General features: G+C 43.9%; 1 protein-coding gene across 7 annotated transcripts in view; it reads left to right on the forward strand.

Moving 5' to 3' along the window:
• BABAM2 (BRISC and BRCA1 A complex member 2) overlaps positions 1-22,324 on the forward strand; it is a 624,699-nt gene that overhangs the window by 489,481 nt on the left and 112,894 nt on the right. For 6 of the 7 annotated variants that reach the window (XM_029592948.1, XM_029592946.1, XM_029592943.1 and 3 more), the window contains exons 9-10: positions 14,672-14,742; positions 16,886-16,968. In XM_029592948.1, coding sequence (XP_029448808.1) covers positions 14,672-14,742; positions 16,886-16,968 — 154 coding nt within the window. Of the gene's footprint in view, positions 1-14,671; positions 14,743-16,885; positions 16,969-19,702; positions 19,737-22,324 lie in introns of those variants that run through there. The other variant, XM_029592949.1, reaches the window with a different exon arrangement.

Here is a 22,324-nt window from a genome sequence, read left to right on the forward strand (position 1 = left end):
CACACAGGCTCTCAATCACATACTCACATGCTCCCTCACCTAAACCAGCTCTCAATCACACACAGACACACATGGTCTCTCTCTCTCTCATTTAAACACAGGCTCTCAATCACATACTCACATGCTCCATCACCTAAACCAGCTCTCAATCACACAAAGACACACATGATCTCTCTCTTACTTATACACACAGGCTCTTAATCATACATACACATGATCTCTCTCACACACAAAGGATCTCAATCACACACATATACTTTTTCACACAAACAGGTTATCAATCACAAACTTACATTCATGCTATCTCTCACACACAGGCTGTCAATCATTCACGTACATGCTATCTCACTCACACACATACACACAGGATGTCAAACTCACATGCGTGCTCATTCACTCACTCCCCCCCCCCCCCCCCCGAACTAGCGGCAGCAGCAGCAGCAGCCTCCTTCATTTTCAGCCCTCACGGAGAAAGGAGTCCCATCGGCCGCGAGGGTTGACGTTGTTCCTCATCTTATTCCGACCTGCACTGCTCATTTTTCAGGCCACGCCTCTCCTTTTCTTTGGGCCGATGCTGGCTGCACTAGCATGGTCTCTAGTTTCTGCGCACGCACCCACTGCTCACCACTTCCTCTTCCGGGCCGCGGGGGGGGGGGGCAGGAAGAAGAGGACATGCCAGTGCCGCTGACTCCAGCTGTTCTGCCACGTTCCGCCCGGGTGGAAGACCTATTTCGCTTGGGTAGGGGGAGCAGCTGGGTCAGCAGGGGACCTGGAAGTGTGGCGACTCACCTGCGTGTCTTGGCGACACACCGGTTGAGAACCGCTGTCTTAGATGCATTCCCAGAGAAAATAATGGGAAAAGAGCTATGCTTAACAGCCTGATAAACTTGTAAAAAGTTAAAATGTAGATTTTAAAAGCCTTACGCAAGCAAGAGGGCCACGCGGGAGCTGCATGAATTTTTAATAGCCAGGAAGGGCACGGATGTACGTGCGCCCAGAAAAAGTGGGCAGAACATGAGCGTTCCAGAGGTGGAGCCAGCAGTGACGCGCGTATTACGCACACCACTTTGCTAGGAGTCTGGGGAGAAAGAGAGAGAATGCCTCTTTATGAGGCTCAGTCTGATATTCTATAGTTGGACCAGTGTAAGGGGCACTTTGAGTTTTCGGGGTATGTTGTTACAGACACATTCAGAGGTATCCATTGTAAGATTGACATCATTAAAAAATTTTAGACCCTTATAAGTGATGAAAATTCTAACAAGCGGAGTTGATTTGTATACTGCAGTGTCTGCTAGCTGCATGTACAAATCAACTCCTTTTCATCACTTATAAGGTCTAAAATTCAGTAATAATGTCATTCTTACAATGGATACTGCTGAACGTGTCTGTAACAACATTCCCCCTAACTACAACCCACCTCCCGAAAAATCACCCCGCTTCAAAGTGCCCCCTTACATTGGTCCAACTATAGAGTATCAGACTGAGCCTCATAAAGAGCTCTCTCCCCCCAGACCACTGCGTCCAACGAGGAGCTGCAGCAAAGTGGCGCGCGTATGTTATGTGCCTACAGCTGCAGATATGTGCGCATGAAGAGTATTTTATAACCTGGTTATAAAATAGCACAAATGTTTGTGCACAGTTAGATATGCGCATTTATGGACGCGCACACGGCCCTTTTAAAATCTACGTTTTTGGGAAGTTGAAGTTGCCGAGTGCTATAGCATTAGAATTATATGGGTTCTAGACCTTTCTCTGACACTCCATGTGTGCTAGGCATGTCATCTTCCCTCTCTGTGCTTCTGTTTGCCGACCTGTGAGAACAATAGTCTATTGTGCACTGTAAATGAAGTTGGATTATGTATCCCATGCTAGAGCAAAATAAATATAAATACTTGGGATTGTAAATGATAGCAGAACAAAAATGTGCCGTTGTAGCACAGAACCTCTGGGATCCTCTCACCTTGGAAGTACACCAGAACTCCTGCTCTCCATCTTGCATGCATCTTACCATAAATCTGCAAGAAGCTGGTAGACCTGAGCCAGGACTAGTCACAGGCCTGATCATATTTCACTGGTCTACCAGCAATTGTCCCACAACTGCTGCATATTCCCTTCAAAAACTGTAGTGCAGAGTTGCATGTATAGCCTTGCTCCTTAGATGCAGGGTGAAATGCAGCTATTTCAGAGGCCTTGTTCTGAAGTGAAACACAGTGCCTTACTCAAAGAGGACTAGAGAAGTAGGCCTTCCAGAACATCTCGAATTGCATAAACATTTTTCTCACAGGACAAGCAGGATGTTAGTCCTCACATATGGGTGACATCATCAGGATGGAGCCCAATCACGGAACAATTTTGTCAAAGTTTCTAGAACTTTGACTGGCACCTACTGGGCATGCCCAGCATAGCACCAACCATGCTTCCAGCATGGGTCCCCCTTCAGTCTTCTTTTTTCTGCGCAGCAGTAGCCACGCAGGTTAAGGTGCTTTCTTGAGATTCCTGACAGGAATTTTCCTCACAGAACTTCTTCAAAACTTTTCAAAAAGATTTTACCCCATAGGGGTACCCCTATCAATATCCACACTGTGGTCGAAAGGTAAGATTTTATCCTTGTTGCGGTTGATTCCCGTCTAGTTTTTCCTTCGGGGCCTACTGGCCATCGACCGCACCGCGGCTAAATTTTTGTTGGAGTCATGGCGTCGGGTTTTCGTCAATGCCTCGAGTGCACTCGAACAATGTCCATCACTGACCCGCACGGTGTCTGTTCTGTGTCTGGGGTCCAACCAAGATGTCCTAACTTGCACTAAATGTGCCCAAATGACACCGAAGGCTCGTATGGCTCGTTTAGGGAAAATGGAGTTTCTCTTTCAATTAAAAACCCCAACTCCATCGACAGCTTCAACGTCGTCTGAGCTGGTACCATCGACCTCTCGCCAGCACCGGGACACTGCTGCTGCCCGACCGGCATCTAAGATTCCAAAGGTGTCGATTCCCTCCTTGCCTCCTCAAGAAAAGGACTGAGGGGATCACCATGAAAAGCGTTGACACCACCATCGGAAGGCTCAGTCTGCCAATCTAAGCCAGTCCTCAGCATCAGCATCGATAGAGCCACTGATAAAGAAGCCCCGTACAGAAAAGGCCCCATCCTCTTCTGTGACCGGGTCTCCGAGGCGTTCCCCACCTTCAGTGGTGCAGGGATCCGCGATTCCACCTTCACCGGTGGACCCCAGTTACGCCAGGGAAGCTGGGGTTCCTCGTCCCAGGCTTCCACGAGGAATTGGATCGGATGATCCAAGAGGCCATCTGTAAAGCACTTCAGGGCTTCCAGCTTCCGTCAACACCGATATTGGTCCCCAATCCGATTCCCGTAGCCCTTGCACCGGTACTGGGAAGACTGAATGCGTTGATCGGTGCCCTGCCATCGATGGAACCGAGAGCACCGGTACCTCCGGTGCCTTCTACTCTGATCCCATTATCATCGGATGAGGAATCACCGATACCCATTCTACCGTCTGGCATTTTACCACCAACTTGTCCATCGATGTCGCCGGACCCATCAGTGCCTCCATTGAATGCCGTCTGTTCCTCCATCGATGCCGTGAGTGCCTCCATCGATGTCATCAATGCCTCCGTCGAGGCCGTCGGTGCCTCCATCGATGCCCTCAGTGCCAGCTCTGATGCCATCGATGCCCAGGCCTGGTCCTTCATGATTAGCACCTTTTCTCCCTTCTGGAGACCCACTAAGTTCTGGAAATCAACCTTATGATCCCTGGACAGATACTTCCCAGGATACAGATGATGTTCCATCAGAGCCCTCTCCCCCGCATGAAAAACAACACTCTCCACCAGAGGATCTGTCTTTCTTTAATTTCATCAAGGAAATGTCTGAAAATATTCCTTTCCAACTTCAGACAGAAGAGGACTCTAGGCACAAGATGATGGAAGTACTCCAGTTTCTTGATGCTCCCAAAGAAGTCATGTCTATTCCTATTCATGAAATCCTGCTTGATCTCCTGAAGAGAAATTAGGAACACCCAGGTTCTGTTCCACCTGTCAACCACAGGACAGATGCCACCTATCTGGTGCAGTCAGCTCCTGGGTTCCAGAATCCTCAGTTGGATCATCACTCTGTGGTTGTTGAATCAGCCCAAAAGAAGGCACGACATTCAAAACTCCATACCTCCAGGGAAGGAACAGAAATCCCTGGATGCTTTTGACAGGCGAGTCTTCCATGGCTCAATGCTCATATCCCGCATTGCCTCTTACCAGTTATACATGACACAGTATAACAGAGACCTTTTTAAGAGAATCCAGGATTTCTCAGACTCTTTACCAGAGCAACTCCAAACTCATCTTCATGCTCTGACTCAAAAAGGTCTGGATGCTGGAAAACACAAAGTCTTCGCTGCGTATGATATCTTCGACACAGCCTCCAGAGTGTCTGCAGCGGGGATCAGTGCAAGAAGATGGGCCTGGCTAAAGTCTTCAGACTTAAGACCAGAAGTCCAAGACAGGTTAGCAGATCTACACTGTGTAGAAGATAATCTTTTCGGGGAAAGATCCAAGAGACCATGGCACAGTTAAAAGACCACCATGAGACGCTGCACCAGCTTTCCTCTGTGCCGTCTGAGTTCCCTTCCGTCCCTAAGAGAACTTTCAGACGTGATTCGAAGCGGCCTACCAAGAATGTTTTATCCTCCAACTTCTAGAGGACACCCTTCCAGACCTTACCAAAAAGGTCAATCCAGGCAGTCTCGGCCTCAAAAGTCTCAGCCAGCTTCTCAGCCTGGACCAGCGTCAGGATTTTGACTCCTTCCTAGAGAGTGTAAGCCATCCTCCTCTTCCATCCATACTGGTCCATACCGGTCAGTGGTCGACTCTACCACTTCTACAGTGCTTGGCAGTCAGTCACCACAGACCAGTGGGTACACGCAGTAGTCACTCAAGGTTACCACCTAAATTTCCTGACAGTTCCAGCGGACTCTCCACCTCGGCTGACGTGGAAGATGTCCGACCACTCTCTCTTGCTTGAACAGGAGGTCGCATCCCTCCTCAAATCACGAGCAATAGAGCCAGTGCCCTTCTCTCAGCAGGGACAGGGGATTTGTTCCCGGTATTTTCTAATACCAAAAATATCAGGTGGCGTACGCCCGATACTAGACCTCCGTGCCCTAAACAAATTCTTGCAGAGAGAAAAATTCAAAATGGTAACCTTGGGCTCTCTACGTCCTCTGCTACAAAGAGGAGAATGGCTATGCTCTCTAGATCTCCAAGACGCTTACACACACATATCAATTACTCCGTCTCATCGCAAGGATCTGCAATTCCTGGTTGGCCCTCGCCATTTCCAGTACCATGTACTACCATTCGGCCTAGCGTCCACTCCACGAGTGTTCACCAAGTGCCTGGTGGTGGTTGCAGCCTTCCTCAGGAATCAGGGTGTACACGTCTACCCTTATCTCGACGATTGGTTGATAAGGGCTCCGTCTCAGCAGGGCGCATTAACCTCCCTGCGTCTTACCATCCACACTCTGATCTCCTTAGGGTTTCTGATCAACTCTGCTTTCTCAGAAAATTATACTATGCATATTTTTTTGATGTTCTATATAGATTTGTGATCTGATTTGCCCTGCTTTTTAGGGCAAATATTCAAAAGAATCTGAGCTCCTAAATTTAGGCCTCTAAATTAGTTCCCTAGGTTTTCAGCAGAAAATTCACATTAATTTAGGAGCCCTAATAGCTAGGACCCTAAATTTAGGGCTGCTATTTATTTGCCTAGATTTAGGCCTCTAAATTAGGTATATAGTTCTGAAAATCCGTGCTAAGCTCCTAACTTTGTTACCCTGCCCAAACTCCACCCCTGTAACCAGCTACTTTTTAGGTTCCTAAATTTGTGAGTCTAATGAAACTAGGAGCCCAAATTTAGGAACTAGGCTCTAGTTCATTTTCAAAAAGGCTAATTTAGGATCCTAACTCCAAATGTTAGGTGCCTAAACTCTGTGCCGAGCCTATGCAAGATAGGCTCGGCACAGGTAGGGGGAGGGTTTTGGGGGTTACTCGTGTATCTTACGCGCGTAACCCTTTGAAAATCTACCCCTTAATATGATTTAAATGTTATATGGAAACCAATTCAAAACTTGAAATTCCTAAGCTTACCTAATATTGCATTGAGAACCATTCATTGTTACGCATGAATTTTATAAAACAATGGATTTTTAGTGCTCAGAAAAATGAAGCTTGGGAACACTTCCCATCCCATATTAATTACAGCACTTTCTCCCATCCTGCGCCTGTGAATAAAATCTTTATTGGCTAAAGCCCAGAATGTTTGTCGTCGTCGACAACCCTTGTAAACAGTGTGGCTCTCTGCATGCTGTGTGGCTTGGGTATTATTACTGTGTGCTTCCAAAAAAAAAGCAATTACTCTGAGGCGCCCTGGGATCTTTGTGGGGTGAATGGCGTAATAGAAATTGTAATGATTATTATTACCACCGCTAAATTATGCATCCAAAATACTGCTCAGCAGAGGCCCTTATAGCACTTTTCAACCTCGCTTACCTCCAAACCTGACAGCAAAACTTTTCCCACGTATGCAAAAAGTGAATGTTGAATGGCTTCCTCTTCTTTTTCATTTCAGGCCTTTTATTTAGAATTTTTGTGGTTTGAATGAGAAAAATAATCAATGTGTTTTAGTAAAGAGCCTTTCCAAGCATGATTCCAGAAGTGCCCTGAAATACAGTTTTCTGGCTGTTTTGTAGTGGTTTTTGGTAAAGGACTGTAAGACTTGTATGCTCTGTTGTTAAAATATTCAAATATTTAAGGCTAGTTTTTCCCTTTGTTTTTGTTTTTTTTTAAAGTCAGTAAAGAAAATGTATCATCTGTTTTGCCTTTACTGAAAATAACATTTCAAAGCCCATACATCTCCTTCCAAATAAATGCTGCCTCGGCAATTAAAATGACCCTACCTTATAAATAGAATAATTTAACGTGGGGGAAAGCTAACCTCCCTGCAGCCAATACAAATTCATTGCAGTTTTTTCAATCTCTTCTTTCAATTGGCGTCTCGAGGCTTTGTTACAGAAACGTTTCAGTATGTGTGTAAATGAGGGAAGACGCATTGCCAGTCTTTAACACAGAGATTTCATTACGTGGGGGAGGAGCAGGCAGAAGAGGCTCATGTTTGTTTTGTGCTTGTCAACGGTTTTTATGAATGTTTTAAAATTATTCTACTCCTAGAGCTATGGATATTAATGTTGTGGTTGGGTATGTTATATTGTTCCCCGCTGTAAATAAAATCCACACCCCAACTCCACTCCCAGAATACCTCTTTCTAGGACATGTAAAAGCGTACAATAGCACATTTATGTGCAGAGGACTGTGTTGTGCGCGGAAATCCATTTTGAAAATCAGGCACTAAAAATAAATGAAATTGCCTCTGTTGTTGTTTGTTTATTCATTATGTTTATGAAGCTCCCTGGAGTAGATATTCAAACTATAGCTATTTATCTAAGTTAGCCAAATATTCACAGATAAATTGCTGCTTAACCGGATGAGTCTTGTCTGTGTAAATTCAGTCCTGCTATCAAGCACGTCTAACCTAGACAGATAATGTATCCGGCTAAGTCTCAGTATCGCTACTTAGATGGATAATTTCTCCGGCTAAGTAGAGCTGCCCCATTATGCCAAATACCCATTTGGCTTAAAACGTAGCCAGATGAGTGTGTTATCCGGCTAAGTGGCTACCACTGAACATAGTCAGATATTCAGCAGCCGCCACTTAGCCAGATAAGTCCGACTTAACCAGCTAAGTGCTGCTTCAATATTGGCCTGTCTATTTTTAAGACTCCGGACAACTACAAATAAATTTTACAGTTTAAAACAGAGCAAACAAACAGCATGTGATTTAAAACAAATCATACAAAATAATAAAATAAGTAATAATAATATAATAAAACCGGCCACTAACCTCATATAGCCTAAAAATCATCATCGGGCAAAGGCCTGACTATACAACTAAGCCTTGCAGAGCTTCCTGAATTGAGTCACTGTATTAATTTCTCCAGGTTTCAAAAATAAACTTAAGAACACTGGACCACTGCAAGATTTTTTTCTTTTAAGCTAAAAGAATACTAAAAAACAAAAAATGTTGATAAATCATTTCACTGCTCTCAGTTCACTAGTGGTCAAGTACTATATTGCTTTTCAGGAAATTGGGAGGCCATGGGTTTGGAGGAGGTGCCCTGTTGTGGATTGGTAACTGGATAAAAGACAGGAAACAGAGGGTAGGACTAAATGGTCAGTTTTCTAAATGGATAAAGGTCATTAATGCAGTGCCCCACGGGTCTGTACTGGGACCTGTGCTATTTAGCAAATTCATAAATGACCTAGAAAGCAGGACAATGAGTGAGGTGACCAGATCTGCAGATGAGACAAATTGTTTCGAGTCATTAAAACAGCAACGGATTGTGAAGGACTATCTGAGACTGCATCTAAATGACAGATGCAATTTAATATGGACAAGTGCAAAGTAATACATTTAGGGAACATAATGACAACTACAGACATATGATGCTGGGTTCCATGTTAGAAGTCATCACCCAGAGGAGAAGGAGAGAGAAACAGCTTGTGGGACTGTTGGAGATGCCAGAAGCAGTAATATTACCTTGAAAACACTGTTTCTCCTTCTCGGCGAGGGTAAGGAATCCCGGTGCCCCACCAAATCGAAATTTTTCCTGGCTGATGTCATCACTTGGGGACTATAACAACGCCCCACCCACAGCTGTGTTCGAGGAGAAGGAGAGAGAAACAGCTTGTGGGACTGTTGGAGATGCCAGAAGCAGTAATATTACCTTGAAAACACTGTTTCTCCTTATCGGCGAGGGTAAGGAATCCTGGTGCCCCACCAAATCGAAATTTTTCCTGGCTGACGTCATCACTTAGGGACTATAAGAACGCCCCACTCACGGTGCACAGTCGATGTCGGCGCGCGTAGCTTTGACTGAGAATTTACAATTTTCCTCTTTAAGTAAAATACATTTTTGAACTCTTTGTCTTATTTCATCTTCCCATTTACTCCTTCTCCTCCATCTCGAAGCAGTATCCAACCGGAAACAGTATTTGAAGGAATTGGAAGGCTTCTCAACCTAAGTATTGTTTGACTGTAATTTAATGCCTCATACCAAGAGGAAAGGGAGATGGCTGCAGCAACTCCCTTGACATCCCCGACTCAAAAAAAAATTGAGACATTTTTCAAAATTGCTTCAGAGCAAACTCCCGAGGGAAGCGCTGCAAGTTTCCCAAAGGAGCCTGGGAATGACATCCCTGCTTCACCAATATCTCTAAGTCCAAGAGCTCCGATAACCCCATCTCCTCCTTGTCAGGAACTTCAGCATGTAAATATAACAATAGCTAGGTACCCCAATTGGGCAATTGGAAGAACTCTCCAATATGTCCCAAGTGGTAAGAAAAGATCTTTCCATGCAGGGAGGCTTGAATGGACATCCCAGTACACATGTGGCTGTGATGGAAACTGGGATGAAAGACTCTACTATATTATCCCCCATGAAGAAGCTAGAGAAACCTTCTGTTATAACATTGGACTCGGTTTGGTCAGCAATTATGTCTCTTGAAAGTGCAATATCAAAATTGACAACTATAACGTTGCAGATGAATAACCGAGTGGCAGTAAATGAGGAAATAGTTAAAAAACATGATGAGAAATTGGTAGAGATAGATCAAAAAGTAACTCAGCTACAAAAAATTCAAGTCAATTTAATTCAAGGGGATAAGGCTCAAAATAGAAACTTAGAAAAACTAGAACATGAAGCGAGGTATTTAAATCTAAGGGTTAATAATTTTCCATTAGTTAGATTTTCCTCACTACAAGATCAGTTTAAGAAATATATGACAGATGTATTAAAAATTCCAAGAGAAGCTTCTCCCCCTATTTCAAAAATATATTATTTAAAGTCAACCAATTTATTAGAGGAACAAGCATCTCTATTAGATGTATCTCATGTATTAGAGTCTTCAAATGAAGAGCCCATAGGAAAAAAAGGAACTGTTCTTTTCAAATTTGTCTTTTCCTCCGATAGAGACACTGTTTTGAGATTGTTCCTTAGAAACAGAATAAAAAAATTTTATGATTACCAAATCTGGATTTTTCCTGATGTCACAAGGGTAACTCAAATTAGGCGGAAGCAGTTCCTTGAATTGAAAACGATGGCTGACCAATTAGGAATCCAAATGTTGATTAGATATCCATGTAAATATTTAATTCTTTATGAAAATAACAGATATGTGTATTTCAAGCCAGAAGATTTAAAAACCTTTCTGGAGGCAAAAAAGTTATTGGGGAATAAGTAGAGAGTCTAGTTATCGGTTTAGAAAGAAGGGAAGCAATACCTTCGGTTATATTTGATGTATTTTCCTTAATAGCTCTTCTAATAGTGGTGGTTGGATATCTGTGTGATTTCTTGGTAATAGGATTTCTGAAGTTGTATGATTTTTATTGATTGTAAAGATGGAGGATTAGAAATATTGGTATTCATACGACAGTAGATATCCGTAATGTTAATGACAATGTATGTCATGATATTGATAAATTAATAAAAAATAAATTTTAAAAAAAGAAGTCATCACCCAGGTAAATGACCTTGAAATCTTCGGCTGAGTGTGTGATGGCAGTGAAAAAGACAAATAGAATGTTAGGAATTATTGGGAAAGGATTAGAGAACAAAATTGAGAATATCATAACACTTTTGTATAAATCCTTGGTGCAACTGCACCTTAAATATTGTTTGGATCTGGTCATCCCATCTAAAAAAAAACCACCCAAAAACAGCGGACATAGAAAAGGTACAGAGAAGGGTGACAAATTATAAAGGGGAAGGAGAAAGGCTAAACAGATTAAGGCTCTTTAGCTTTAAGAAGAGACAACTGAGAAAGGGATATGACTGAGATTTATAAAATCATGAATGCGATGGAACAGGTAAATGGGGAAGAATTATTTACCCTTTCAAACAACACTAGGACTGGGGCACAATCCATGAAACTAACAACTGGCAGATTTTTAAAAAAATGGTATGAAGTATTTTTTCACTCAGTGCACTATCAAGCTGCGGAATCTGTTGCCAGAGGAGATGCGAAAGGCAACTAACAGTGGGATTCAAAAGAGGGTTGAACAAGTTCATAAAGGAAAAGTCCATAAGCGATTATTAGCCTTATCGCTTATCAATTTGAGACCTGCCGGGTACTTGCGACCTGGATTGGCCACAGTCAGAGACAGGCTGCTGTGCTCGATGGGCTTTGGTTTGATCTACCTTGGCAGTTCTTATGTTCACTACCTTGGCTGTTTAGAAGCCCAATTTTAATATGCGCCTGCTGTCAACACATTTTTCACTGAGTGAAGAGCCACAGCAAAAATAGTAAAATTCTCTGTAGAGCAGAAATAAGCAGCTACTTAACTGGTTAGGTTGAAAGAAGACTAGAGGTCAACTGAGACCAGCCTCACACTGTTTGCCTTCCTGCTGTCTCATGGAGTAATCAGGAGGATGCATCTGTAGTTTGAAGTCCTACTTCATTAACGACATACAGTGACTTCCAGAGGGGGGTGGGGCACAACAGGGCACCCAGACTACACAGTGGCAGCATTGAAGATAAATGAAAGGTGTTTCCCATCCCCGTGGCACAAAGCACTGGGATGAGAACAGCCATTGATGACACTGCATCATCATTTGGCGCTCTTATGTACTGAGGGTGAGGTTGAGCACTGTTTCAATGAGTCCATAGTGTCACTCTCCATCCATATTTAACATATGAGTTGATGTTCGAATAATTTACCTGGCTAAAATCTGGTTTCAGTTGGGTAAATCACCATGTTTAAAAGTCTGGCCCCTCTGACGAGCTAAATTTGTCTGGCCAAATTCACGTCGCACAAATTTGGCTGGTAAAAAAAAAAAAAGGGCTGGCCAGAGTTGTTCACGTAGCTGTTTTTTCAGATTCAGTTGGTTAGTACCGTATTCAGCACTAACCAGCTAGATCTGGCTGCTGGGCACTGTAATAGGAGACCCATTGTGAGCCAAAAAAGCTCCCCTGATCCCCACTACTTCCTGGCTGGTTCTTGAATTAAAAACCAAAAACAAAGAGAGATCTGCTTTACCCAACTCTCCCATCTCTTTTAAGTATTACCCACCCCCTTGAGCCCCTCCCCCAAAGTCAAAGCCAAGCTGACCTAGCAGGGCTTGCACTTTCCTCCTGCCATCTCAGCATCCAGCCTTGCTCTGACAACTGTGTTAGTGTCCAGGCCCCCCCCTTCAGTGTCTTATTATCAAGTTTTGTAGTAATCCCCCTCAGCTACCAAAATTAGTGATGTAACCCTTGCTGGGGGGAAGCTGTCGCTTATGGCCCAGGCAGTGGTGTGTGTGTGTGTGTGTGTGTCTGTCTGTCTCTCTCTCTCTCTTTGTGGTATTAGATGCTGCACCCCAGGGTGTGAGATACTGGGACACACCAGGCAGGAAAAGGCACTGAGTGTTAAATTAAATGTTTACTGATCCTTCAACAATTAAATTAAAGTCCGGTTTCAATAAAGGAGAATTTACAACTGACTGATGTACAAAGGTGTTTTCTCTCTTCTGGGTAGGTGTCCTTTATCTCAAGTGTCTGGGTAAAGCTTCCTATGGTGATTTTAATGTGCACAAAGTTTTCCCAGTGGGCCAAATGGGAATCCTATTGGAGGGGTCCCCTCAAACACGAAAAAGTCCTACCTGAGTCCACTTTATTCACAATTAACCAGCCTGCCCTGGTCCCATGGGGTGGAGATCTGATTGGGGAAACTCCATGGTCTTGGTACTTCTCCCCGATTGTGGTACTGCTGACTTCTCTTGGAGAAAAAAGTCTTCAGAACATGGGAACCAGGCTATGCCAGCCCTGGAACCCTATGGGAGAGGGTGAATCAAAAACCTCCCCACAAAACATTTTCCGAATACTCGCTCTCTCGTCTAGCCTTCCATGTCTTCTTCATCCTTGCCTTGCCTACATCTTCGGCTTCATCCAGCCTTAAGTGTTTTCAGCCTTGCCTTGCCCCCTCTTGGACTGATCCCCAGTATTAACCATAGCCTGTGACCTGACCATCCTTGTCTGCCACCTGTCTCGACCACTGCTTGACTACAGAACCTTTCCTAGCCTTTACCAGAGACTTTCACCTAAATCCTGCCAGCTCCCAGAAACCAAAGGCTCAAACCACGGAGAAAGAGGCTGTGGCAGTGAGGACCTACTGTCCTTCCTAATAAGTGGCATCAACCTAACTCCAAAACAAGGGTCCACAGCTCTAGTATTAGTTTCATGGCATGTCTCCTAGTCTTAGTGCTATTTGAAAAGGTAAATAATAATTCCCTATTTCCCTGTTCTACCCCACATTTTATAGCCTTCTATCAAATCCCTTCTCAGTCATCTCTTCTCCAAGCTGAAGAGCCCTAACCTGTTTTAGCCTTTCTTCGCAAGGGAGTCTGTTGTCCAGAAAAGTCCTGACTCCCCTTTCTCATTTCAGTTGGGTTTTAAGCACCAGGTTCCATGCTGGCTCCATGTATATTATCCCAGCCATCTTGGATGTCTGATAGATATCATCAAACTTCTGCTGTGTCTGTATACAGATTATCCCAGGTTAGCCCAACTTCCAAGATGGCTGGGATAACCAGGGATGGGTCTATGGGAAAACTGTCCCATAATGTGTGTCACTTCCCAGAGTTGGGGAGCGTAGACAGTGATTCATGAAGGAATTTAGAAAAAGAATCAAAAATATTTCAAAAGAAAAACACACACAGCCCTATCTGGACTCTATGGGGGCAATAATCGAACTGCCTGCATTGGGGTAAACTCTGGAAGTAGTTTTTACAGGCAGAGTTTGCACCAATAGTAAAAGCACAAAACTGCACAAGTAGTTTTCTTTGGATTATTGCCCAAGGAAAAGGTACCTGCAGAGACTTGTGCCTGCTTTTTCAACGGGTACTTTTTCTGGCCCAAATTGCATGCATTGTTGCCTGACCCCCCTCCTACAGAAACACCTCCTAACCATACAGTTAAACTTATGGACATTGTTGAACAACACGGGCAATTTTCTCAAAGTCCATTTCTGTGAGTAAAATAATGATTTACCTGTGGAAATGGCTTTGAAAATTGCCCGCTCCACAAGTCCTGTGTTGCATTTTCTCTGAAAATCGGAGGGGCATCCAAGTTGGGGAGAAGGCTGCTTTACAAACAGGAACAGTATGCAGCATTTCGAAGTGCTTTTCAAACCAAAGCATTCCGCAGAGGCATTCATCAGTACAATCCAATTACGTGACTGAGAGAGGAAAACGTTGACGGTAAAGCAGGTGTTACTGGGAAGGGAACGAATGACTTGTTCAGTTTTACACAGAGCGAAATGATGGAAAATGATTTGGAATCTCAATCTCCAAATTTCACAGTTCAAACTTTCAGAGTATGTTCAACCTAGGAAGTGCAAGTCCTAAGGTATTTCAGCATATACAGTATTCTGATTCTCCTGTAATATCAAAAGGATAAGCTGAAGCACACAGAAACCAAAAGTATGGAGTAAAGTGAGGACAGGGGAGCAATTTGCAAAACGAGGCAGTATATTAATATTCTTCCTGATTTGTTTTTGTATATTTAATTCCAGGTGCAGTATGTTATTCAGGGATATCACAAGAGGAGAGAGTATATTGCAGCTTTCCTGAGTCATTTTGGAACGTGAGTTGATTTGAAGAGCATCAGTTTTGTCCAGTAGTAGCTAAAGGAGGATGAGGTGTGGGTAATGGTTGCATGAATTTAGTGGAGTCCTCAGGTGCAAATTCAGATCCCCTATGCCACTGACACTTTGCATAAATCTGAGCAAGATAATTTATCTGAAGAGAAGATGAATGACCAGTCATATGGTGCCAACTGGACCTTTTTCCAGAGCTTTCCAGAAAATTCTTAAAAATCATTTTGGGCATGCCTAGTAATTCCCATGTTTCCACATCCTTGCAGTATGCCTCAGTTCATTATTTTTTCCGTATGACAATATGGATGTGTTATTTTACCCCAAAATAAAGTAGTGCTCCCTTACTATCTTTGTCTTTCTCAACTTGTTTGTTTTCAATTTTTTTTTTCCTTTAAGTGTACCTCAAATAACCTTTTTATCCCTGCTGGCTTACTAGTCAAATTTTTCGGCACTTTGTGTGTTTTCTTATTTTTTGTCATCCATCAAATGATCAAATTTGGTGATGAGACAAAATTATTCAAAGTTGTTAAATCACAAAAGAATTGTGAGAAATTGCAAGACTGGGAAATTGGGCATGCAAATGAAAAATGAAATTTAATGTGCACAAGTGCAAAATGATGCACTTAAGGGTCGATTTTAAAAGGAGCACACGTGCGTCCATGTGCGCGCACCGATTTTATAACATGCGCGGACTGAGAGGGAACTTTCCTACACCTAACTCTATCCTTCCTCCCTCTTCCCTGCCCCCTAAACCTACCCTAACTCTCCCTAATTTTTTTATTTTAATATTTACTGCTCCTCTGGAGCAGAAGTAATCTGTGTGCACCGGCCAGCTGCCGGCGAGCGCTTCCCAGGACAGTGGCTAATGGCGCTATCCCGGCCCGCCCCTCCCCACCCAGACCATGGCACCCCGGACCGCCCCTTTTCCTGTAGCCAGCACTTGTGCGCGTACTGGGGTTTGCGCGCATGGCCAGGTCTGTTGTAAAATGTGCGTAAACCCCAAAATTTATGCACATAGCCCTTTTAAAATCTGGGTTTTGGGAAGAGTAACCCAAATTAGAGCTATACAATGCAAGGTTCCGCATTAGGAGTCACCATTCAGGAAAAGGATCTAGGCGCCATTGTTGATAATATGTTGAAATCTTCTGTTCAGTTTGCATCAAGTACTTTTGCAGTGACCATTGCTATGCAAGCTGTTATGGATGTGAGCATCCAGCCTCAGTGAGGATATGCAAGAAAGGCTTGTAGGTATGCCATAGGCTGGAGGGAATCTCTTTGCAGATAAGGTCAAAGGGGCAATGGATCTTCTGAAAGACTGCCCTAGAAAGCTTCATACCCTCTCCAATATCACCTTTGAACCCACAGGTACCCAAGAGGATTTCTGAGAACTTCCTGAAAAGCTCTGGTAAAAGATCTGATCAGTGTCAAGCGATGACAATGCCAACCATTGCTCTGACTGATGATTCCCCATCTGTGGTTGGATGATGGTCTCAATAGTAATATTCCTTCTCTCGCTCGGTTTTGGAAGTTTTCACATGCAAGAAGAGTGCTGCCACATCCCCCTATCCCAGAGTTGGCTTACATGCATGTTTCTGAAAAATGGACTTGTGAAAGATACTGGGATCCTGTTTGTTGCTGTGATTATCGTTATTTATAGTGCATTATCTTCCTCCTCTAGTTATTTGCCCAGGTTGTAAGAAGGAGACCTAGATTCCATTCTTATTGTTAGATTTGAAAGTCCAACCCTTCCATTAATGGAAATCCCTATTTTTATGGCCACCTGACTAGACTTTCCAAAGTCCCAAACTCAGCCTTTTCCTGTTGCTGGTGTGCGAGAGCCAAACAGTGGATCATGTTAACACACAGTGTTGCGAAGCCACCAAACCAATAAGAGACCAGAATTAATCCCACTACACGGAATGAAACTGTAAATACATTTCTTCATTTTAATATATGATTACTTCCTAATCCAGACATTTTGTTCACCGCCACTTCTTAAAAGACTTTTACAGCCTGTGAGGTTACTGCATGGCTGAAAATGTTTGAACTGAACTCTTAGAGTTTATTAATACACAGTCTAATGATTAACTAAGACAGTTCTTTTTTTTTTTTTTTTTTTTTAATTTACAGGGGGGTTGTAGAATATGATGCTGAAGGCTTTACAAAGCTCACTCTGTTACTGATGTGGAAAGATTTTTGCTTCCTTGTTCACGGTAAGTAAGCTTTGCCTGGGGCAGAAAGGTCTAGTGTCTTAAAAATAAAACTCAGTGTAACAAGGGAAAAAACACAGGAAGCAAATGTGAAATTTTTCTTTTATTAGTTTCATGGTGTTTTTCTGATTCCCTTTTCAATAAATAGTAACTTTGCTCTTTAAAATAGGCATGAGTTCTAACATTGCTCCTTTTCTTCCTGGAAATCCGTCCAGGTTCTGCCATGTGTACATAGTCATCTCTCAGGCCTGTGGAGGCATAATCTATGGTAAACATGTACATATATCATTATCCCCCCTATGGTTGTCCACCTTCCTTCTCCCTCCTTATTACTCCCTACTCCTCTTGCCTTTGTATTATAATTGCAATATTGTTATCCTCTGTTTATTACATATTCGTTTTGTTCCCAGTTACCATTACTCCTTGTTACTTGTAAAGCTCTGTTGCTACCCTTAATGTTTCCTGGAAACCGATATGATGATGCCCTACGAATGTCGGTATATAAAAATATCTAAACAAATAAATAAATTAACATTGCTTAGTGTATGTATTTTATATACAGTAGTATATGCTACGGCCTGCGAAAGACACAAACAGAAAAGGAAACCGTTGCATCCTCTGCACAGTGTGATGTATTCAGAGAACATGTTCAATAGCTTCTGATTGATTGATAAATATAGGAAATCTGATTTGGGGTTTGTGATCTCTCCTGATAATAGTGGCTGGGAGCCAATGCATTTCTGTGGCCAGTGGCGTACCAAGGAGGGGATGACGGGGGGCAAAGCCCGTAGAGGGACTGCCCAAAGGCCAATCATCAAGACTTATCTGAGGAGATTAGGGAGCTCTGCTGTGTGGGCTCGGAGAACTCCTCCCAACACCTTCAGCCCAGCCTTGCCCTGCAGCACTGTTTTTAATTGCCCACTTCGGTTGCTGTTGCAGCCAGGCAGGAAGCAGGGACGCTGATGTCTGAGCAGGCTCAGAAAGCTGCCTGCAGGAGGGAGCATGGGAGAGTCATGGTAGAGCCATGCCCTAATGGCTGCGCCTCTGCCGCTAGCCTGACTGAGGAGCAGGAGGCAAGCCAATGGACACATGCACAGCATCAACCGCAGCACGTCCCACTGGAGCACTTCCATCCCAGGAAGCAAGCTGCCCAACATGTGTGCATGCCAGCCAGCACCAGCAAGGCCCCCATGAGAGGAGGCGTGAAACCATCCCTGCCAAAAAGAGGAGGTAGGACAAGCCTAGACTCAGGGAGAACACTGCAATGATGGTTTTTTTTTCCCATGGGACCCCGGGAAGGGGAGCTTCTATTGCTGAGGACTATTGGGTGTTGGATATGGTGAATGGTGCTGGGCAGTGGGGCCAGGGAGAAGAGAGAGGGAGGGACTTGGAGGCAAGGGAAACTGATGGTGGAAGGAGGAGACAGGAGGGGTTCAACGGCAGGAGAAACTAGTGCTGGACAGAGGGATAAGAGAGGGGTTTGAGGGTAGAGGAAACTGGTGCTAGGTGGGGGGGAAAAAGAGAGAGAGGTTTTGGGGGGGCAGGGGAAACAGGAGCCGTAGCGTGCCTATGGCCAAAAGTACCGGAAAGAGCAACCTAGTGCCATTAGCAATGCCAGGAGCAGCACAGCCCTCCCAAAATTGCCAGCAGGGTCTTAGAAAGAGGATGCCTGCTGCCTGCTACTGACTTCTGCTATGGACCCTGACTACTCTCTTGCCTGCCGCCTGGTACTGACCTCTGCTATGGACACAGACTACTCCTTGTACTTCTGTCTGCCCTAACCTTAGCCTGAGCTCTAACACTGGTTTCTTACTGCTTGCCCTGACCTCAGCGTGGACCCGGACCCTGTCTTTTTGCTGCCTGCCCTGACCGCTGCCTTTACCTGGAGTCTGTAAGACCGCCCCTTAAGGGACACTCACCTAAGTCTTGCCAGCTCCTGGAATCCAAAGGCTCAACCTGTGGGGAATGAGGCTGGTATAGGTGAAGCCTCAGCTCCAGCCCCTGTAAGGGTGTGTCCACCAGCTGTCAGCATGTGTCTAGTAGGTTTGCCTCTAGGCTGCGTCAACCATGCCACAGCCCAAGGGCTCACATCTCTGACAGCCACACTGCCAACCAGTGGCTCAAAGCCCCCATTTTGATTCTCTTCAAGTTTTCTAAAAGGTGTAAGCTCACACACATGGGCATGGAGAATCAGATACCCTGTACTCAGACAGAGATAGAGAAAAACTGATACCTCATCCCCAGATACAGATACCCATTCCCAGATCAACAGAGTGAAACAGATATCCAGACCGACACAGAGAGACAAAGACGCCCCACACATAGACACAGACACACCACAGAGAGACATAAACTAAGCATCCAAACAGACACAGACATACCATATGTGAAAGAAAAACACAGACACACCACCCCCGGACAGAAGACAGACACAGAGAGAGGCAGAGACGCAGCACCCCCAGACACATGGGGCGAGACCACATTACACACAGAGACACACACTGAATATTACAACAGTAAGGGCTAGAACATGTTTGAAAAGACTAAAATGTCAACCAAAACATTTTAGGAGCTAAGAAAAACTCCAGGCCCTCCTTTCCAACTTTTTTGCTTTTTTTCTTTGTAATTTTTCTTATTTTTCTTTCTGTTTTTGTATATCTCTTAGTTGCTCATCTTTTATTTTCTCATGTTTTGATTTGCTTATTTAGCTTTTTTACATTTTTTGCCTTTATTATAGAAACATAGAAATGACGGCAGAAAAAGACCAATCGGCCCATCTAGTCTGCCCAGCAAACTTCCACACTTATTTTCCCATACTTATCTGTTTCACCAACTACCAACGTCGGGGCTCTTGTTGGTAACTGTTTGATTCAAATTTCCTGCCATCCCCTGTCATTGATGCAGAGAGTAATGTTGGCGTTGCATCAAAGGTGAGCATAAGGCTTATGGTTAAGGGTTGTAACTGCCGCATCAAGCAAGTTACCCCGATGCTTGTTTACCCAGATTGCACAGATCGATGCCTTGTTGGATGATGTCTGAATGTAAATCCTGTTTTTCTCACTTCCCCCTACTATTGAAGCAGATAGCAAAGCTGTATATGCTTTCAAAGTGATGTATCAGGCTTAATTGGTTTAGGGTAGTAACCGCCGTAATAAGCAAGCTACCCCCACGCTTATTTGTTTACCCAGATTATGAAGTTCAGTCCTTGTTGGTTGTTGTCTGAATGCTAATCCTCTTTTCCACATTACCCCCTGAGGTAGAAGCAGAGAGCAACATTATGTATGCTTTCAAAGTGATGTATCAGGCTTAATTGGTTTAGGGTAGTAACTGCCGTAATAAGCAAGCTACCCCCATGTTTATTTGTTTACCCAGATTGTGAAGTTCAGTCCTTTTTGGTTGTTATCTGAATGCAAATACTCTTTTCCACATTTCCCTTTGCCGTTAAAGCAGAGAGCAATGTTGGGGTTGCATTAACCGTGCAAGGGTTTTTTTTGAGTAAGGGTAGTAATCACCAGGTAGTAATTAACATTCCAGCAAGCCACCCCCATGGCTCTACTCTTCATTCCCATCCTCTAGCCTTTATGGATCCACAGTGTTAATCCCACGCCACTTTGAAATCTTTCACAGTTTTAGTCTTTACCACTTCCTCCGGAAGGGCATTCCAGGCATCCACCACCCTCTCCGTGAAGAAATACTTCCTGACATTGGTTCTGAGTCTTCCTCCCTGGAGCTTCAAATCGTGACCCCTAGTTCTACTGATTTTTTTCCATTGTAAAAGGTTTGTTGTTGACCATGAATCATTAAAACCTTTCAAGTATCTGAAAGTCTGTATCATATCGCCTCTGCTCCTCCTCTCCTCCAGGATGTACATATTTAGGTTCTTTAATCTCTCCTCATAAGTCATTTCATGAAGACCATCCACCTTTTTGGTCGCCCTTCTCTGGAGATACGTTCTCCAGAACTGGACACAGTACTCCAGGTGGGGCCTCAGCAAGGTCCTGTACAAGGGGATCATCACTTCCTTTCTCTTACTAGATATTCCTCTCTCTATGCAGCCCAGCATTTTTCTGGCTTTAGCTATCGCCTTGTCACATTGTTTCACCAACTTCAGATCGTTAGACACTATCACCCCAAGGTCTCTCTTCTGCTCCGTGCTCATCAATCCTTCACCTCCCATCAAATACAATTCTTTCGGATTTCCACTCCCCATATGCATGACTCTGCACTTCTTGGCATTGAATCTCAGCTGCCATATCTTCGACCACTCTTCCAGCTTCCTTAAGTCACGTCTCATTCTCTCTATTCCTTCCGGCATGTTCACTCTGTTGCAAATCTTAGTATCATCCGCAAAAAGACAATCCTTGCCTTCTATCCCATCCACAATGTCACTCACAAAGATATTGAACAGGACCGGTCCCAACACCAATCCTTGTGGCACTCTGCTTAACACAACTCTCTCTTCAGAGTAAGTTCCATTTACCGTCACACATTGTCTTCTGTCCGTCAACCAGTTTGCAATCCAGGCCACCATCTTGGCACCCACTCCTAAGCTTCTCATTTTATTCACAAGCCTCCTGTGCGGGACTGTATCAAAAGCTTTGCTGAAATCCAAGTAGATGACATCGAGCGCTCTTCCTCTATCTAATTCCCTAGTCACCCAACCAAAAACGTCAATCAGATTTGTCTGACAGGACCTTCCCCTGGTGAATCCATGCTGCCTCTGGTCCAGCAATTCTTCCGACTGTAGATAGTTCACTATTCTTTCTTTCAGCAGCGACTCCATTACCTTTCCCACCACTGAGGTGAGGCTAACTGGCCTGTAGTTTCCAGCCTCCTCTCTGCTTCCACTCTTGTGAAGCAGGACCACCACCGCTCTTCTCCAATCACTTGGCACCACTCCCATTTCTAGGGATCTATTGAACAGAGCACTCAGTGGACCCGCCAGTACATCTCTGAGCTCCCTCAGTATCCTGGGATGGACCTCATCTGGTCCCATAGCTTTATTTATTTATTTAAGGACTTTTATATACCGAAGATCATGTACTAGTACATATCACTTCGGTTTACAGATAACCAGCATTAGAATTACCATATGTATGGTGTACATAGAACAATTAACATTCAACAGTCAACAGTGTACATTAATAAATAAGGAATACATAAAACATAGGGTAATACGAATTAAAACGTTAAAAAATTTGAAACGGTGAACCATAATGCATAGGGTATACCTAGAATATGGCGTGTTATGCAAGTAAGAATATTCATATGAAGGTGCGGTATGGGTAGTGTGGTGCTTTATTGGTAGCATGGGAGTTTAAGTGAAGGCTTCGGTAAAGAGCCAGGTCTTCAGTTTCTT

This window comes from Rhinatrema bivittatum, chromosome 3 (assembly GCF_901001135.1).
Source record: "Rhinatrema bivittatum chromosome 3, aRhiBiv1.1, whole genome shotgun sequence".
Taxonomy (NCBI): Eukaryota; Metazoa; Chordata; class Amphibia; order Gymnophiona; family Rhinatrematidae; genus Rhinatrema; species Rhinatrema bivittatum.